At 37.5% G+C, this 19,245-nt stretch overlaps 1 protein-coding gene across 7 annotated transcripts in view; it reads right to left on the minus strand.

Moving 5' to 3' along the window:
• Rab3-GEF (Rab3 GDP-GTP exchange factor) overlaps positions 1 to 19,245 on the minus strand; it is a 1,186,669-nt gene that overhangs the window by 916,441 nt on the left and 250,983 nt on the right. For all 7 annotated transcript variants that reach the window (XM_090394443.1, XM_090394448.1, XM_090394444.1 and 4 more), the window contains exons 7-8: positions 10,591 to 10,671; positions 1,815 to 2,153 (exon numbers count right to left, since the gene is read on the minus strand). In XM_090394443.1, the coding sequence (XP_090250569.1) occupies positions 1,815 to 2,153; positions 10,591 to 10,671 (420 nt within the window). The remainder of the gene's footprint in view (positions 1 to 1,814; positions 2,154 to 10,590; positions 10,672 to 19,245) is intronic.

The following is a 19,245-nucleotide window of genomic DNA, read 5'->3' on the forward strand; positions in this document are numbered from 1 at the left end:
TCATTAAGCAGAAGCTGTAGAAAAACAACGAACATGAAGCTGCAGAGAGAACATGAAGAAAAAGGTGATCTCAATGGTAAAAGAAGAGCAAAGATTATTATGTGAGAAGAAGCTGGCTGGTAAGACCAAAAGAAATCCCAATGAGTTCTTTTGCCATGTGACAAGTAAAAGGAAAAATGACTGTGGCAGGATGATTTGAGTGCTGATGATAGAAAGGAAGAGAAGTAAGCGAAATAGTATAAGTCAGGGGGTCTTCAAAGCATGGCCTGTGGGCCACCTGTGGCCTGCAGAGCTCTTTGCCATGGCCTGCCGGTCCATGGCCAAGGTCATCTCTACCTATAGGTAGAGATGACCTTGCTAATGCTTCTGCCTGGTATCTCCACTTGGGCCTGGCTCCCGCTGAAGAGACCTCAATAAAGGTCGAAACTAGTCTGGGTAGTGGCCCTTCCCTTAATGTATAACATTATACATATCTGCAAGGAGATGTGTTTTGCATTATGGGAGATACTGAGATAGGAGTGATGTTAGCTTGCTCCACCTTTGCAACAAGTTGCCCGGTGTTGTACCACCTTACCCCAGTCCTGAAGATACTTTCAGGCGCAAACTTTGTTTGCTTATGCTTGGATAAATGATTAAACTAAATTTATTATAATGGATAGATAAATAGTCAATTACTGTACTATCATGGTATCATGAAAATGCAATTAGGGTACAGGTCAAACTATGTTTTACATTAATGCATTCACAACACTTGCTTTGTGCTGTACTAGTGCAACATAAGCTCATTATTCTGAACATGTTAAATTCAATGTGAGTTGAAGGGATTCTTTTAGACAAGATTATATGTTGGATACTCATAACTATTATTTTTCAAGAAATAACAATGTATACTAAAATATTAATTATAATAACTTTAATTAATACCTTCCTATATTTTGGCAATGTTACATTGATAAAACACAGGAAAGTATCACAAAATATCATATCACAAAAACAATTATATGTGGATATGGGCACTAACACTGGGCAAATAAGGCCAAAGAAAGGCAACCCAGAGTCCTAAATGTCATCCCCCCCCCTCCCCTAGTGGGCTAGATTGAGTGGCCTTGGCCATTGTTGGGCTGAAGATATGAGGATAAGTGCTTCCCAAATTTAGGACAGTCTTATGCACCCAAATTTGTTGAGGTTTGGAAAGTTTCTCAGGGCTGAGGTAGATTTGAGGAATAACCTCTCATATTTGTATTTGCTGTGCCATAATAGAATGGTCTTCTTTCAGTGTATTTTGTGGTGGGTGTACAAAATATGGTCAGCAAGTCCCAAGTGGCTGTATGGTGGAACTAGATGTAGTCCTTGTTCAGAGATTCTAATATTAGCTTTCCTACCTGTTTGGCCATAGAAGGACAGTTGTTTGTAAGTGCAAGGGACCTGATAGACACCTGGTAGGGGTTGAAGGGGGTGGGGGAGAGCTTTGACTTATTGCAACTCACATTATGAGAAACTGTTAATAAGATATTCAGAGACTGCATAATATACCATTTACAATTAGAGAAGTGAAAATAACTTATATGGCCACTTGATATTAAATGACGATTTACTGTATGGAAACCAGTCAGCAGAGATAACCATTTTACAAATGGGTCAATCAATGAGAAAATATTAACTGAAGCTACTAGACTTCCAATGAGTAACCCGTCAGCAGAGATGAATAGTTTATAGCATAAGCTGGATATTGAGTGGCAAATATAATGTAAGTTGCTATATATAAAATAATTCATATAACTAATCCAATAAAAATAATGATAAATATAACTTACTTGTGTACGTACAAACTTGCTGAGATAAGATGACAATTTTGGTCGAGATTGAAGAAAACTGTTGGTCTGAAAGGCTACAACTGGTCTTGGATATAATCGCAGGGTACGAGTATGCTCCACAAAGTTAGCTAAAATACCAGGTGAGTTAAAAAAACGCACCATTGCTATTCGGGTAGCAATATCAACAGAATCAACATCATTTCCATATATCAAAGGGTTGAAACCTGTATTCAGAGGTGGTGGAGGAGGATCAGGAAGAGATAATCTATCTGCAACCCCAGGTTGAATTTTATCTAGATTTTTAATAGGTTGGGGACTCATGCTCATTGATGCCAATGCCTGTATAAAAAAAAGTTTATTTATTTTCAGGATTCAGTTTTTATAATAAATAACAGAAAGGAATTTAATACCATTGAAACTAGAATCATTTCTTGCTGAACTGTTAAATAACATTATACATTAATAGAGTACTGTCTGCACATGTCTGTCATGTCAGATACGCACTGAATAAAACTGACCTTCAATGCCTAGGCCTTTTTGATGATATTTCCAATAACACAGATAATTCTACTTGGAATATACTTGACTGCATGATACACAATAGCTACAGCAAAGTTTTTCAACATTATACATTATACACTGTTAAATATAATCCAACATGTCTAATTTGGAATCATACCTTGTTAATTGTGATACTTATTTTGTTTAATGTGAATGATGAAATGTACAAAAGTTCTTAGATCTTTATGATGATGATTTGGAAACACAATGAACTATCATGACTGTCAAATTATTGAAGAGATGTATATAAAGTTTTAAATATTCAATATATTGAAAAACTTAAATCTGCCCTGGCCAATATCTAAAGTTTATCAACATAATATGTGAAGTTTCATAAATGAGTAACAGGGTACGAGTAATTCATGGTAGCAAGTCCCATATATATACACTTTTTTGCATACTCAAGAAACTCGTGAACTTCTTTCTTCTTTTATACAATACATTCTATAGAGCCTGAAAACATTTTCATAAGGAAAATTATCAAATGTCAAGACAGGATATAACTTATGCCAGAAGGTGCAAGCATTTAGTGTTAATGCTTGAGCCTTCTCCTCCTGGGCACTAGCCAACAAACCAAAGCACTTGTCTTATATTAAATTCTTTAATAAATGTCTCTACAGGGGACAGATAAGGGCTGCTTGGTGGTAAACACGCTATTATTATTATTATCCCAAAATCCCATGGAGTCAGACTCATCTAGGAGGTCCTTTCGTCATACACACAGCTCATCATACCATGCCTTAAACACACTCAAATTTTCTGCAGACACAACACTCTCATGCAAGGTATTCCAATCATTCACAACTCTGCATGCAAAAATCCTTCTTCTCACTACTTTGCTCACACCCTCCTTATACAGCTAACAGGGATGTCCTCTAGTTCTTCCCTGATCTCCCACCGTTTGCTGTAGAACCTCTCCAACATTGATCCCATAACAACCCCTTACTAGCTTGCAGGTCTCTATCATATCACTGCTCTATCTCCTATCCACTAGACTCTGTAAATTGCATCTTCTCAACCTTATATCATATTTGACATTCCAGAGATCAGAAACTACCTTAGTAAGTTGTCTCTGGAACCTATCCAACATCTCTTCGTCCTTTTGAAAAACAGGTGACAAATTCTGTGCACAGGAGTCCATATATGACCTAACGAAAGCCTTATACAATGGAACAAGAATCACCTTACTTCTACAAGTCAGTGTCCTCTGCATCATTCCCAGAATTCTTTGTGTTGTTCTCACAATTTTGGCAATGTGTCCCCTAAATTTCAGATCCTTATCCACTATTGCCTCAAGATTTATTATTTCCTCCACCTCCAACAATATATCCTCACCAAGCATAAATTCTACATCCCATCTTTGTTTCCCAAATTTTAAAACCTTATATTTTGCAATATTGAACTCGCATCCTCATTTCCGTGCCCATTCACTCAATATATTCAATATATTGAGTGAATGGTCTTCTTGAAAGGCCACAACATCTTCTCTACTCTTCATAGTTCCTCCCAACTTTGCATCATCTGCTAACAACTGAATATCCCCATCTAAATCTTTGCCAATATTATTAACATACAGGTTAAATAGCAATGGCCCTAAAACAGACCCCTGAGGAAAACAGAGGAAAGTCACCACTAGTGACTTCCCTCTTCCTGGATATTGCTCTCCCACACACACAACTTGCAAATACCCATCAGATAGCCAGTCTCTGATCCAATGCACTAATCTAACATCCAACGCCATCCACTCTAGTTTGACTATCAACTTATGCAGTAATCAATCAAAAGCCATTGCAAAATCAAAGTATACTACTGCGTATTCCTCTCCTCTGTCCAAGGAAACCATCACTTTATTGTAATAAGTAAGTAGATTACTAAAATATGACCTCTCTTTAGAAAATTCATGCTGTCCATCAAAGATAATACCATTGTTGTCAACCCAATTCTGGATCCTAGTTCTCACTAGATTCTCCAACAACTTAACCACAACATCTGATACACAGATAGGCCTATAATTTGGTGCCTGAGTTCTATCACCTATGAAGTGGCACAATCTTGCCTTCCACTCCTTTGGAACTCGACTCATATTAAAAAAATATGTCAAGGTAGATGTCAACTCCCTGGTACATTCCTTCAGAATATGTGATGATATATTATCAAGTCCCACAGCCTTATTAATATCGAGTTTGCTCAATTCCCAATACACCTCTTGCTCACTTACAGTCAGTCTCTCCCCCAATCATTAACTGTTCTCAATCTCTTCATGATGTCACATTTACAAGAATGAAAGACCTTTATGAACTGCTCATTAAGTATCTCCACTATATCTTCCACAACAGTTGTCCTTATACCATTTTCTCCAATCAATGCCACCTTTCATAATGATTCTTTTTTTTTTCTTTTTTTTGCTGGTTACATATTGAAAGAACTCCCTAGAATTCTTTCTGGCTTCATTAACTAACTGCTGCTCATACTTCGCTTTTGCTACGCTTACCAAGTCACCCTCCTTGCCTGGTTTTCGTAATCTCTGTATAAACATTTTTTATACACAGGAGTTAAGCTGAACAGTTATCCAGAATTAGAAGAATTTTGCAACTTTCAGCAGGCACCTGCAGATGTGTAATATGCTCTGGATTCAGGCACAAAAAACTTTTCAAGCCATTCTAATGAAATCTTGGTGGTAATCCAGCTATAGCTATTTTTATTTGCATGGTACATTATGGGGAAAATTTTAATGCATTTCGAGGTCGTCCAGGCATTGCAATTAGTTTTTTCCTATCACCAGTGGCTTATATCACTGCATACCCTGTCTGCCGTGTTTGAATATACACCATGATAGTAAATCTTTCCACAGAATACAATGGCCTTTCTTCATCCTTTACCATTAATGTCCTTTGTGATGCACATTGTCAATAAAATGCAGTTTTACTGAATTTGCACTTTCATGGGACTGAGGCTCTCATAAGCTACATGTTTAGCAAATTTGGAAACATAATCGGCAATTGCCCACACACAGCATTTATTTGTTAGGCCTTTCTGCCTTTCAAGTGTAGGGATAATTAAAAAAAATCCTTCAGGGTTTGTAGATCATTTTTTATGACACATTTTATGGACAGAAATTCCATGAAGCTTCTTATACCTTTGAAGTCTTGACTATAGTCATGCTCATTGTTCTAATTTAAATTCTTTATGAAATAACTTAGCTTGTTTCAATACCTACCTGACACTTCCACTCTGCCATTGTTGAAACCATTCCACCATAACGTGATCATGCTCAGTACTATTACAATTTTTTATAACACTAACTTGCATCTTTGAATCACTAGTTGCAAAAAAAAAAAAAAAAAAAAAAAAAAAAAAAAAAAAAAAAAAAAAAAAAGCAGTACAGCAATCCTTCAATTAATGCAGCTAATGCGTTCTTTACAACAGGTGCATTAATCGAAAATGCACTAATCGAATATAATAACCTATGGGAAAAAGTATAATTCGTTCCTCAAATTTCTTTTTATAAAAAAGAAATTTGAGGAACCAAATTTTTTATAAAAAAATTAGGATATATCTCAGGGCCTAGTTAAAGGAAAACTATACGAAGCTGATAGACAATAAAACAATTCAGAATATCAATTTATTATTCTACTTCTTAACAAAGAATTGAGCTAACATAGTTTGGCAGGCATTCTGTTTCTTGCATACAACTGACGGTATGGCCCTATTGCCTCTTCTACTCTTCTGCAAATTTTACTACTTCTCTCTTCATCAGGGCCAGCCTCTACGCATTGCTGCTTAAAAACTTTGATTGTACGAACATTTTCAAATTGTTTCTGTGAAATCTCTTTGGGTTTGTCAACGATTAAATTTTCTTCATATTCTTCAGGATCTTCCAGATATGCATCTAAATTTTTTTTTTTTAATTCACTTCCAAAAAAGGCTGGTTTCATTGACATTAAATATTTGTTAGTCACAACAGTCCCCCCCCCCCCCTTCTTCCACAATTTTCTTCAAAATTTCTAGATAATTCTTCCACAACCAAGTAATCCTATGAGCTACCTTGGCAATCTTAGCAATATGCCCTCTAAAATTCAAATCTCTACTTTTTTTTTTTTTTTTAATGTGGCTCACACCCGCAAAAAGTGTTTATTTCATATTGTGGGTGGATTAATTTTTTACATAGTCCAGAAACCCTGCTCCATGACCAAACATGGAACTTTTTTTTTCAAGCCACTTCAGGTCTACAATAAGTGGGAGGACAGTGTTTCTCACTGGGTGATGAAATTCTTCTCCAATCTACAGACAATCACAAATGTTCAAACCTACAGCAGGATTCAAACCTGCAGCCTGAGAGCAGATACACTAACCACTGGCCAACCAAGCCAGCAAATCTACTCCCATACCCAAATCCCCAGTCTCATCTATTTCTTGGAATACAGTTACAGGAAATATAAGATTCACAAAAGTTACCACTTTTGTGAATCTTATATGTAAAGTTATGCAAGATTCACAAAAGTGGTAACTGGTCTTTGAAATGTTGAATATGAAGACAGATTAAAAGAATGTAATTTGCAAAGCCTCTTGAGAAGGCATTTAAGCTATATATTCACCAGCCTTGTAATTCCACATATATCTTTCCCTCACAGAAGTCTTCATATGGTTAGCTGCAACCCATGTGATCACATCATGATCACTCTCACAAACTGGAGGAAAGTGAGAAACACCACTCAATATCACATCCTCTGATGAAATGATCAGATCAAAAACACTTGATTCTTGCATGTTCTCCTTCATGTACCACCTACAATAGTTGTCTCTCAAGAAATTCATTTCCCTTATTCCCAAATGCTATTTCTTCATTCCAATCTATATTGCTATAAATTAAAATCACCCATAATAATTACCATTCCCCTGTTCACTAAAACAAGTTGCTTATGCATTTCTTCATCACCACCCTCCACATTCCCTGGACTATAGCAACATCCAATATCTCTTTCTGTCAACTTCTGCCTTTTGAGTCAGTAATCATATTCACTCAAAAGCACTGTCACTATTTACATCTTGCATCTCAACTTTGTGCAGACATAATTTGTCTGCTATCATTAACAGCACCCCACCTCAAATCTTGTCCTTTCTATCCTCATGAAAAACATCATACCATTCCATTTTTATTCCCATCAGGATATCATCCTTATTCAACCATTTAACTTATTCCAACAATTTTTGGGTGAATAAACTCAATTCACAAAACCATTTCATCTCCATTATTTCTGATCCCCTTGGCATTCTAAATAAGCAGTTCACTTTTAGATCTATAACCAGCCTTATCCATGCCACTTGTCAGTTGTAATTTCCCCACACCTAGCAATTCCCAATCATCTTTATCACCACTTATTCTACCTATCTCCTCAGATTCAACTGCATCCCACCCATTTCTATAATGACCATCCTCATACACACATTCACTACTACTCCCAACATCCAACCTCCTTATACTGTGTCTCCATGTGTACCTTGATTTGCCCCATTTCCTGTCCATCATGCATTCTTGTTCTCTCATCATTATCTCTCACACTACTACTGTTCTCATTTACACAACTTCAGTCTCACCACTTCCTCTCTCCTGATTTTTTGTTTCACCTCTTACTCTGCTCTCATCACTCATTGCTCCTCCTTGCAACAAGTTTCTCTGACACACCAAATCAATCAAATGCAACCTGTCACTTTTGTACATTTCCATCCTTCCCTCAAATGCATCCCACACATTTACAAACTTCACTCCCTTGCCAACACACCATACATGATCCCTGCTATCCATATCAACTCATCATTAGCATACTTCAGCAATATGCTTGACTACCTTTCCACCCACACTGTTATCTTTCACTCTCCTCAACAACCTCCTGATATCTATCCTCACTTTCTCTTTATGTCCAATCAAGTCATTTGTCACAACAACCACCACTAACTGGCATTCTCATGTGTTTCTTATATCTAACACATCAATTATCCTGCTAATTCTTCTTCCTGGAAAATACACTTATGGACTCTCTCATTTGCCACACCTGTAATAATGAAATCTCTATACATTGTAATTCTTGAGTCTGCATCACTTTTTCTCTGCTTTCCTTCAGCCTAACCTTTTGTACTCATCCATTCGTATCCACCAAACTTCATCTCACTATACATATTTTTCATTTCATTTCTCATTTCATTTCTCATTCTAATCAACTCATTTTTTAAGTCTTGCATCCTGGCAGTACGCTATCTGTCAGTATCATTTGTTTCATTTCCTCATTCTTACTTTTCTTCACTTCCACAGTGTCACTTGCTTTTGTTTCTTCAGCTATATTTTATTTAGCTTCCATTCCATGATTTATACAATTTTTCCTCTGGAAGTCATGCTAGCTTCTGTTCTATGATTCATACAGGCATATGCTCCCACAATTATGCACTCTCATTCCATCAGCCAGTTGTACATTTACCAATAACTTGTAGTCCAACAGAATATCACACTTTCAACATATCCCATTCAGTCTCTCCCCAGACACACTCTCCACATTCTGCCACATATACATGTTGCATTCAACAACAAACCATTCTTGAAAAGCCCATGCTGTTAATTACATTTGATTTTCATGCAGAGCAGAATTAGTTTGTCATGGTTCACCACAAACTTCAAAAATAGTAAAAATAAACATCTGTTTCAAACACAAATCTCCACAATCACTTTTTTATGCTAAGCTATGAAAGAAAACAAAACTACACCAAAACAGAATCCAAATTGTAACTTTACCACAAAAATAAAATTTATCTTTTCAACAGCAACTTTGTGGCACTCTAGCACCCTTCAGAGTATCTTTGTCATCTCATCTCATCATCTCATCTTCTTTATACCCTCTTTTACCTTTTACCTTGCAGTGTCGAGGGTCCATTGATCATCGGACCTCAATCCGTTTACAGGATAAGGTGGTCAAGCCCTATATATCCTATGGCCTGTAGTGTTAAGTTCTCAAGGCCAGTTTGCCTGCTTTGCAGGATGAAAAACCCCAGAATAAACTGAGGAAAAAACCCTGCTGTCCACACCCAAGAATGGCTAACTTGGCTATGGCTGAGGAAGATCCTTCAGCTCCTCACGTCACCGATGGGAATCGAACCTAGGACACTCCTTCCCCAGGCATATGGTTGCGAAGCACATAGCCACTAGGCTAACCGCGCGGACTAAGAGTATCTTTGTTGTTCTAGAAATAATCTGATTTAAATGAAGATCTCTGCAGTAACTTTGGCTTCATTGAATAAAATGGTTGAAATTCATGCCAAATTGCTTAAAACAACTAATTAGAACACTTACTAAAATAAAGAGCCAAAAGGCTTCATTTTGGTGATGCAAAATCACCATTATTTCAAAGCCAAATGTTGAAACTTTTTACCTTACAAAATGTTTATAGTTTCTATATTTGGCTTTGAAATAATGCTGGATCTAATATCCACTTTGCTTATATAATTATAGCACATTTAATACCTTCTCTTTACTTTATAAAAAGGTACTAATGAAAAAGTGACAATTGCTAAAACTTAGCAGTGTGAGGACTTTATTCATACCATTAATTATAAATCTCAATCCCACTTTAGAAAGATTAAAGATTGACAAGACTGGTTATTTTCTAAAAGTTCATAGCATTTTATATCAGCAGATCCAAATATTTCATATGAAGAGACTACTCGTGTGAGAAAAAAGAGAAACACCGATGACATATCCAGAATCAATATATTAAAAAAAACAACAACTGAACATGCAATTAAACTTAAAACTGCATTAAATTAAAGAAATTCATGCTACTGCATAAATCTGAACAACTTTCTACTTAGTGGCAATTAAGATTTTGGAATAAGAATAATTGCGCAGCTTCTAGAAAAAGTTATCCTCATCCGAACAGGATTCAGTGGTTAGCTGTAATAAATATTCAGACTAAATACAAGGCTGTCTGACCACCTAAGAACAACTCTACGTATGTCATTTCGTTACATATCTTGGATGAGTGTGTATGATGTCCAGTTTTTGGTGCCTTGAAATGGTAACTTAAATCTGGCAAAATGTTAAATAAACTTAACTTTACTGAATAAAAATTTAATTTATTATTTAAAATAAAATTATTGTGTGTAAGTGATTTATTCCACAGATTATATAGCACTTTATGTACAAAAATATTGGCAAAAGTATAAACATTACCTGCTTTAAATGGTTCTGAAGTATTGTGGCTTCTGGCTCAGGCAATAATGGTAATTCTTCAACAGCTGGTGGTTTTATTACCTGAAATCAAAAAAAAAAAAAATACTCAACTGTGCAAAAATGGTGTTTAAATACAGATATGATAGAAAACTGAGTGTAGAAATTGCATTATTTAATATTAATAAATTTATTATCACAGTATTGATTACAACACAGAATGATAAGAAAATATTTAAATACAGATATGATAGAAAACTGAGTGTAGAAATTGCATTATTTAATATTAATAAATTTATTATCACAGTATTGATTACAACACAGAATGATAAGAAAATAATTAAATATTTATTAAATTATTAGCTGATATTTTTCTGGAATTATATCCAGCATCTTAAGGGCACAAGAACAGTTTGTCACAGTACATAAAACAATAACAATTTGGTGTAACAGTGGGACTAATTTAAAAAAAAAAATTGTAATGGACAACACAAGGAACTAAAGTCCTAATTAGGCACCATTTATGTTGGAAAAAAAGAGAGAAAACAAGTATTAATTATATCTTAAAATGACTGTCTCCCAGATTTTTGGTAAATTTATATAGCCATATTTGTTGAGCTTTGGAGTATGTTTCGAAGCTGCTGTCGATTCCAAAAACAATCTCTCTGACTTATGACTTCTGTGTAGTAGTAGTTTTGTTTTCTTCCATTTGATCCTGTGTGAAGGAGTATCCAAGAAATGGTTGGCAAGATCTGAATTGCCATGACAATAGTGCTGGATGTATTTTTTTATGTTAACTGAGGCAGATGTCAACAGTTCTTCCTGTCTATCCATAGTAAACCGGGTCACAAGGACAAGGGACACTTTATAAATTCCTGGATGTGATAAAGAAGAGAGTTTGTCCTTAAGTGAACAGATGAGATTTGCCAATTTGACATATGGTTTAAATATGGTACATTCTTCTTCTCCCAAAGTCCTAAATGGACCATTGGATCATTCATGGCTGGTAGGTGATAGTCTTAGTTAGCCTCCTCCAGTCATCTCGGTCTCTTGTTCGTGATGTCAGTTGAGAAAGGGAGGAATTTGTCCATTTTTTGATGTTATCAGTCCATTTTAATCGAGGTTGGCCTCTAACCCTTGGTCCCAGAACGATTCCTTCTAGTGCTTGCTTTGGAATGCCATTAGCTCTCTCCACATGTCTGAACTATTTCATCTGTCTTCTTCTGATGACTGTCAGAATATTTTCCCTTTTTCTCCCGTCTATTGAATCAATCAGTTTTTGGACATTTTCATTGGTTTCGTTAGCGGTATAGGGGATTCTCAAAAGTCTTCTGCAAGTTTTCATTTCAAAAGACAGGAGTCTCCTCTCATCTTCCTTCAATAAAGTCCAGACCTCACAACCATACAAGAGGACAGAATTCACCAAGGTGTCAATTAGTCTTAGTCTGGTTGTGATTGCTATTATGTTATCTCCCCACAATGGTTTTAATTTTTGTAGGGCCACAGTTGCCTTAGCAATTCGGCATTTAATGTCAGTTTTTGAATGACCATCTTGACTCAACGTGCTTCCTAGATAAGTGAACTTGTTTACATTCTCAATTTGTTTATTGCCAATTTGTATCTTTAAGAATTTAATGTCTGATTTTGAGGTTATCATTGTTTTTGTTTTTTGTAGGTTTATGTATAATCCATATTTTTTTAATGTTCCAAAAACGCGGCTGGTTATCTCTTGTAAATATTCTTCACTTTCTGCCAGAAGAACGATATCATCTGCAAAACGTAGGTTATTTATTCTTAGTCTGCCAACTGCTATTCCAGTGTCATATTCATAAAGAGCTTCATCTATGACATATTCCAGAAAACAATTAAAAAGAGGGGACAAGATGCATCTCTGTCTTACCCCCCCCCCCCTGTTCTGCCCGGAATGATTCACTGCTATAATTTTTAATTTCAATTCTCATATCAGATGAAGAATAAAGAGATTTAATAATCCTAATGATTTTGTTGTCAATACCATAATGTTCTAGAATCTTCCATAATGCCTCGTGCCATATTGAGTCAAAAGCTTTTTGAAGGTCTAAAAAGTTGTGACAGATTATTTTGTTATGTTCTATGTATTTTTCGCCTAGTATTGTAAATGTGTATTGTATGTGCATTGTAAAGATATGGTTGATTGTGCTTCTGGATTCCAGAAACCTGCTTGATCTGATAATCTGCTTTCTAGTTTCTTTTCGATTCTTGACAATAGTATTTTTAACAGGATTTTGCTTGGATGGCTAATAAGGCTTATTGTTCTATAGTTACTACATTTATTGCTGTTTCCCTTTTTAGGAATAGAAACAAGGACAGAAGTTCGCCAATCAGAAGGCCAAGTCTGTGTTCCATACGTCCTGGAATAAATTTAGCAAGGTGTCTGTGATGGTGTCACCTCCTTCTCGTATCAGTTCCATTGTGACACCATCAATTTCAGGTGATTTTCCTATTTTTGAGGGCTGCAATGACTTCTTTTAATATCAGGTAATCTCCTTCCTCCGAACCTCCTAGCAAAATTCCGTCCAAAATATCATCAGTCAGTTGAGGGTCCTTTTGAAAAAGCTTGGTTGCATAACATTTCCATCTATCAAGTATTTTCTAGTTATCTGTGATAGGAGTTCCGTCTTCATCTTCTATGCTCCAATTAGTTGTAGTAAAAGGTTTGGTTAACTATTGATAATTTGAAAAGCACTTTTAGAATTATTTTTATTTAAGTCCTCTTCTATATTTTTGCATTCATCCAATATCCATAAGTTTCTAGCGTGTTTGATTTCTTTTTTAATAATCTTAGTAATATTTTTATACTGTTCTCTATTATCACTGCTATTAATATGAGATTTCAAATATCTTCTTTTGTCACATAGGTCCAAAATATTTTTTGGTTATTCATGGTTTATTTATCTTCCTTTTGTACCCAAGGATTTCTTCAGCTTCCTCAGTTATCTTTTGTGAGAAGCATTTGGTTTTAGATTCGATACTATTATATTTCTTGAAGCTTGTGTCAAAAATTTGTTTTAATTTGTATTTATATAGTATATTTATTTGGGGATCTTTTAATTTTTCGATATTATATCTTTTACGAGTTGATTTTGTAGGTAATCTTTTCCTCATTTTCATATTCACAGTTGTGATGATCATGTTGTGTTCGCTGCCAATGTCGGCTCCAGGAAATGATCTGGTTCTTGTGAGGTTGATGGAGTTTTTAAATCTTGTGCTTATAAGGATAAAGTCAATTTGGTTGTGTGTTTTACCATCAGGGGAAGTCCATATCCATCTTCTGGAAGGTTTATGGAGAAATAGTGTTAGTAATGGTGAGTTCATTTTGTGAGGTAAAATTGATCAATTCAAAACCCCTCTTTCGTTTGTTTCCCAAAGCCATATGGTCCGACAAATGGGAGATAATCCTTGCCAATGTCTGTTCCAATTTTGGCATTCCAATCACCCTGTACGATCAAAAGGTCTTTTCTCTTTGCTCCAGTGATTGTTGCATTAAGTTAACCATAAAAGTCCTCTACTTCAGAGTCCTCGTGGCCTGTGGTTGGGGCATAGACCTATATGATGGTGATATTGAGTGGTTTTCCTCTTAGGCGGACTAGAGCAATTTTGCTATTGATAGGATTGAATTCCATGACAGAATTTCATGATGATTTGTGTATCAAAAACCAGACACCTTCTTTTCCGCTGCAGTCACATCCAGAGTAAAGAAGCAAATGTCCTTCATCTGTTATTAGCTCTTCTGTTTTGGGCCATCGAATTTCACAAAGTCCCCTAACAGTCCATTCATATCTTTTTAGTTTGTGCTGTAGTAATTTGAGTTGACCTGATTGCAGTAGAGTCCTAATATTCCAAGTTCCGTTCATTAAATGGTTGCAGAATCTGGATCTGGATGCAGTTTTTCCATTATTTTTGTCAGTGAGTGATAGTGGTGATGCTAGCACCAGTCACTAACTTCTCATTGCCACCCCTGGGGCTACCACCAAATGGCAATGCGGACCTTGTTGAACCAGGCAACGTCCGAGCCGGCATGGTGTGCTGTGTTAAGTTCTTTGCCATGAATGTCTAATGGGCAATAAATTAAGACAGATGGTGCCAATCTCCTCTTCTGTCTTCGCCCGCTAGCATATAGCTGGGCATAGTGGGATGGCCTTCATGCCTTGCTAACAGAACCCCAAATGGCACCCTGTGACCAGTCTTTAAAGACCATCCAACCTGGAATCCTGCATTTTGATTTGCTCTGGCTCAAGATTTCCTTACCACACTATATACCAGAGTTTACCAAACTGTGAGTGTACCCACCCCCTTGGGGAGGTGTGAAGAACCTTTTAGTTGTACGTTGTTACAATAAATCCATCTTTCCAAAAATACTAGTTTCAAGCAAATAACATGGTTTTATATAATTATTTACACAATTATATAATTATTTTATAATTGTTTAGGATAAAGAATTATTTTTGTTTCATCTGAACATTATTTTAATGTCCAAACTTTTTTTTAACAAAGTTCAAAAAGTTTGGGAACCTCTACTATATATCTTCATTTGTTGACGTTACCACTCCCCTAACTCTGACAACCATGTTGTCACTCTTTTGACTAGTTATCATTAAAAATTGATTTCATACAAACTAGTTATCCTAATGTGAGATTGTTTTCCTTGGGCCTTAAATATCTATAGCACAAACTGGCTCCCCTACTCCAGAGTTTACCAATTTCACAGATCAAGCCAAAAGGGAAGCTGAATCATTCACCATCAGTCATGATATATCGCAATAATTAACCTACCAACCAGAATACTAGACAATCCTCATCACTATTCTAACACTGGACCTTTTTCTTAACTAATTCTCTCTAAAAATACACTATGGATGTCTGCTCTCCCCTTGGCAACTCTGACCACAATCTTATTCCAGTCTCCTTCTCTATAGTTCATCCTCCTCTCAACTAATCCCAATGGCACTACAATTGTGCCAACTGGGATGACCTCCATAATTTTTTGCCTCTTTTCCATAGTCAGATTACTGCTTTCACTCTTTTGATCCAAACATCTACATTGAACTAATAACTGAAATAATGATCACAGGAATGAGAGATTTCATCTCTAACTCTACTGTACACTCCTGACCCATATCAAAGTCCTAGTTCTCAAAAAAATGTGCCTCTGCAGTCCATGATAAAAATGCAGCATATGTTCACAAGCCTGAAACAGAAAAGTTATCAAAAATTCAAAGCATACTTCATAAGAATGAAATGCAATAAAATTTTCCTCCTCCTTATCTGGCAGTCAAGCCTTCTGTCCCTCGATAAGGCTGTTGAACAGTCATGAGTAGTTGAATTAGAGATACCTGCTGTGTTGGCGAAATGGTGCTGTGGTCGCCCTGGCAAATGGAATAGTGCCACGTGGCATGTGACGGGGATGTCATCAGACCCTGTACTGACCATCTGAGCAATAGTTGAGCACAGAATGGGGGAAGACTTGAGATCTCAGCAAATTTGATCGTGGCCAGATAGTCGGAGCCAGACATATGGGGACTCCATCTCCGAAGTCGTGCAGGCACTGGGCTTTTCACGAGCCACTGTGTCAAGAGTGTACCGTGAGTACATGGAATCGGGTAAAACCACAGCCACCAGGGAAAACTGCCGTGGAGTGCAATGTGTCGATGACAGGGGACGCCGTCGGCTAGCTTGGATGGTAACAGTGGATAGACGGGCCACAGTGCTGCAGATCACTCGCCAATTCAATGCTGAACAACGACGTGTGAGCAGCCACACCATCCAGAACCATCTCCTTGCTATGGGGTACAGAAGCCACCACCCAACTAGGGTACCTCTGCTCACCGCACATCACAAGGCACAGGAACACCGCCATTGGATCCTTGACGCATGGAAAAAGGTCGCCTGGACTGATGAGTCATGGTACATGCCGATGGCAGGGTATGAGTGTGTCGCTAAGCACATGAAGCGATGGATCCCTCGTGCCAGCAGGGTACAGTTCAGGCCGGTGGTGGTGGTGGTATCCTCGTATGGGGACTGTTTACGTGGGACGAAATGGGTCCCCTGGTACATCTACCATCATCCCTCACCGGCGAACGATACAGGGACCTGCTATCAGATCATGTGCACCCATTTCTGTCCCTACAGCACCCTGCAGGAGACTGGTACCTACAGCAAGACAATGCACCGGCCCACCCGCCCGAATTGTGGCCAAGTGGGTGAATAAACACTCCACAGACATGAGGTTGTTCTTCTGGCCGCCCCCCGAGGTCCCCTGACCTCAATCCTATTGAACACATCTGTTGAGAGTTTATTTTTCACTTGGTCAGACTATAATAAATTTAGTTTAATCCTTTATCCAAGGGTGTGCAAACAAAGTTTGCGCCTGAAAGTATCTTCAGGACTTGGGTAAAGTGGTACAACACCGGGCGACTCCTTGCAAAAGTGGAGCAAGCTACCAACACTCCTATGTCAGTATCTCCCATAATGCAAAACACATCTCCTTGTGGATATGTATAATGTTATGCATTAAGGGAAGGGCCACTACCTATCCACATTATTATACATATCCACAAGGAGATGTGTTTTGCATTATGGGAGATACTGACATAGGAGTGTTGGTAGCTTGCTCCAACTTTGCAAGGAGTCTCCCGGTGTTGTACCACTTTACCCAAGTGCTGAAGATACTTTCAGGCGCAAACTTTGTTTGCACACACTTGGATAAAGGATTAAACTAAATTTATTATAGTCTGACCAAGTGAAAAATAAACTTTCAACATCTTTCTCTAAATCCAGAGTAATTTAATAAAAAGGTGGCACACCGTTTAGCAGCTCCTATAGGAGGAGATGACCTTGCTAATGCTTCTCCCTTGATATCTCCACTCGGGCCTGGCTCCCACTGAAGAGACCTCAATAAAGGTCGAAACTAGTCTGGGTAGTGGCCCTTCCCTTAATGCATAACATTATACATATCCACAAGGAGATGTGTTTTGCATTATGGGAGATACTGACATAGGAGTGTTGGTAGCTTGCTCCACCTTTGCAAGGAGTCGCCCGGTGTTGTACCACTTTACCCAAGTCCTGAAGATACTTTCAGGCGCAAACTTTGTTTGCATACACTTGGATAAAGGATTAAACAAAATTTATTATGAACACATCTGGGATGCTGTCGAGAGAGATATATGAGCCCTGGACCCTGCTCTGACAAATCTCCGTGCATTGTGGGAGACTGTGCAGCAGTCATGGATCAGTTTGGCTCCCCAATGCTTCCGGTGCCTTGTGGTGTCCATGGTATGCCGCATCGCCACCGTCATCAAGGTGAAAGGGGGTGCTACCCACTACTAGGCAGGTATCTCTAATTCGACTGCTCATGAGTGTAAATTCTGCCATTCCCTGTTCCGACCTCTCTTGCATCCTAATGGTACCCTATGGCACTACAACTGTAGAGTGTTTCCTGTACTGGCACTGAAGTTTTTTCCTCTAACTTTGATGACCAAGAGGAGGCATGTCCATTGCATTCCTCCTCTGACCCTCTCCCAGAAAGATACCAGGAAAACCCTGAATAATCTCGATACTAATAAGGCACCAGGTCTAGATGGTATTCTTTCGGCTGTGCTCAAAACTTGTGCTCCTGAATTAACACTCATCCTGTATCACCTATATAAGCTATAATATTCTACTGGCTGGATGTAGACCTACATCCATTCAGTGTTCAAAGAGGAAGACAAAAATTAGCCATCTAATTATCATCCCATTGCTCTCATCTCAATACTTTCAGAAGTGATGAAGAAGATCATCAACAATCAGCTTCTTCACTACCTGAAGACTCATCAATTAATTAGTGATCACCAGTATGAATTCCACCATTTTCATTCTCCAGCTGACCTCCTTGAAAATCCCACCAATTTTTAAATGCAGGCCATGGAAAGATATGGAGGAACACATGTTGTTACTCTCAATATTTCAAAGACATTCGATCATGTCTAGCATCGAGGTCTCTGAACAAGTTGCCATCTTATGGCCTCCTCCCACACTCTGTAAATGTAAAAAGATTGCCAGCTTCCTCAACAGTTGTTCATTGTATGTCATGGTGAGGGGGGGGTTCCTCTCATAACATTTCTCTATGAGTGCTGGAGTACCCCAGGGTTCTGTACTCTTACCCACACCCTTCCTCCTTTACAATTAATGAATTTTATGGAATTTACAACCGTGTTAAAAAAAACTTTTATTATCCCGATGTTTTGATCTTCATATCAAGATTATCACCTTGATAGACTTTCCAAAATAACGGATACAGCCAAAACACTATTAACAAATTTCTCTACAAAACCTCAATAAAAAACGAAGACAAACCAGACTACAGTAAAACTATAACCATTCCCTACATTAAAGGAACATCAGACAAAATAAACAGAGTACTACAAAAATACAACTCAAAGCCACATTTAAACCTCCTGCAAAATTAAAAAGCTTACTCAACTCATCCAAAACCCACTCCCTCCACTAGCCCACCCTGGAGTATACCGTATTTATTGTACTTGCAACATACCGTATATAGGAGAAACAGGACGCATAATTGCTATCAGACAAAAAGAACATAGATGACACATTAATATAATAATTATGGTGAAGCTGGCC

This window comes from Typopeltis vanoorti, chromosome 6, assembly GCF_054136105.1.
Source record: "Typopeltis vanoorti isolate ZY-2024b chromosome 6, IOZ_Tvanoo_1.0, whole genome shotgun sequence".
Taxonomy (NCBI): Eukaryota; Metazoa; Arthropoda; class Arachnida; order Uropygi; family Thelyphonidae; genus Typopeltis; species Typopeltis vanoorti.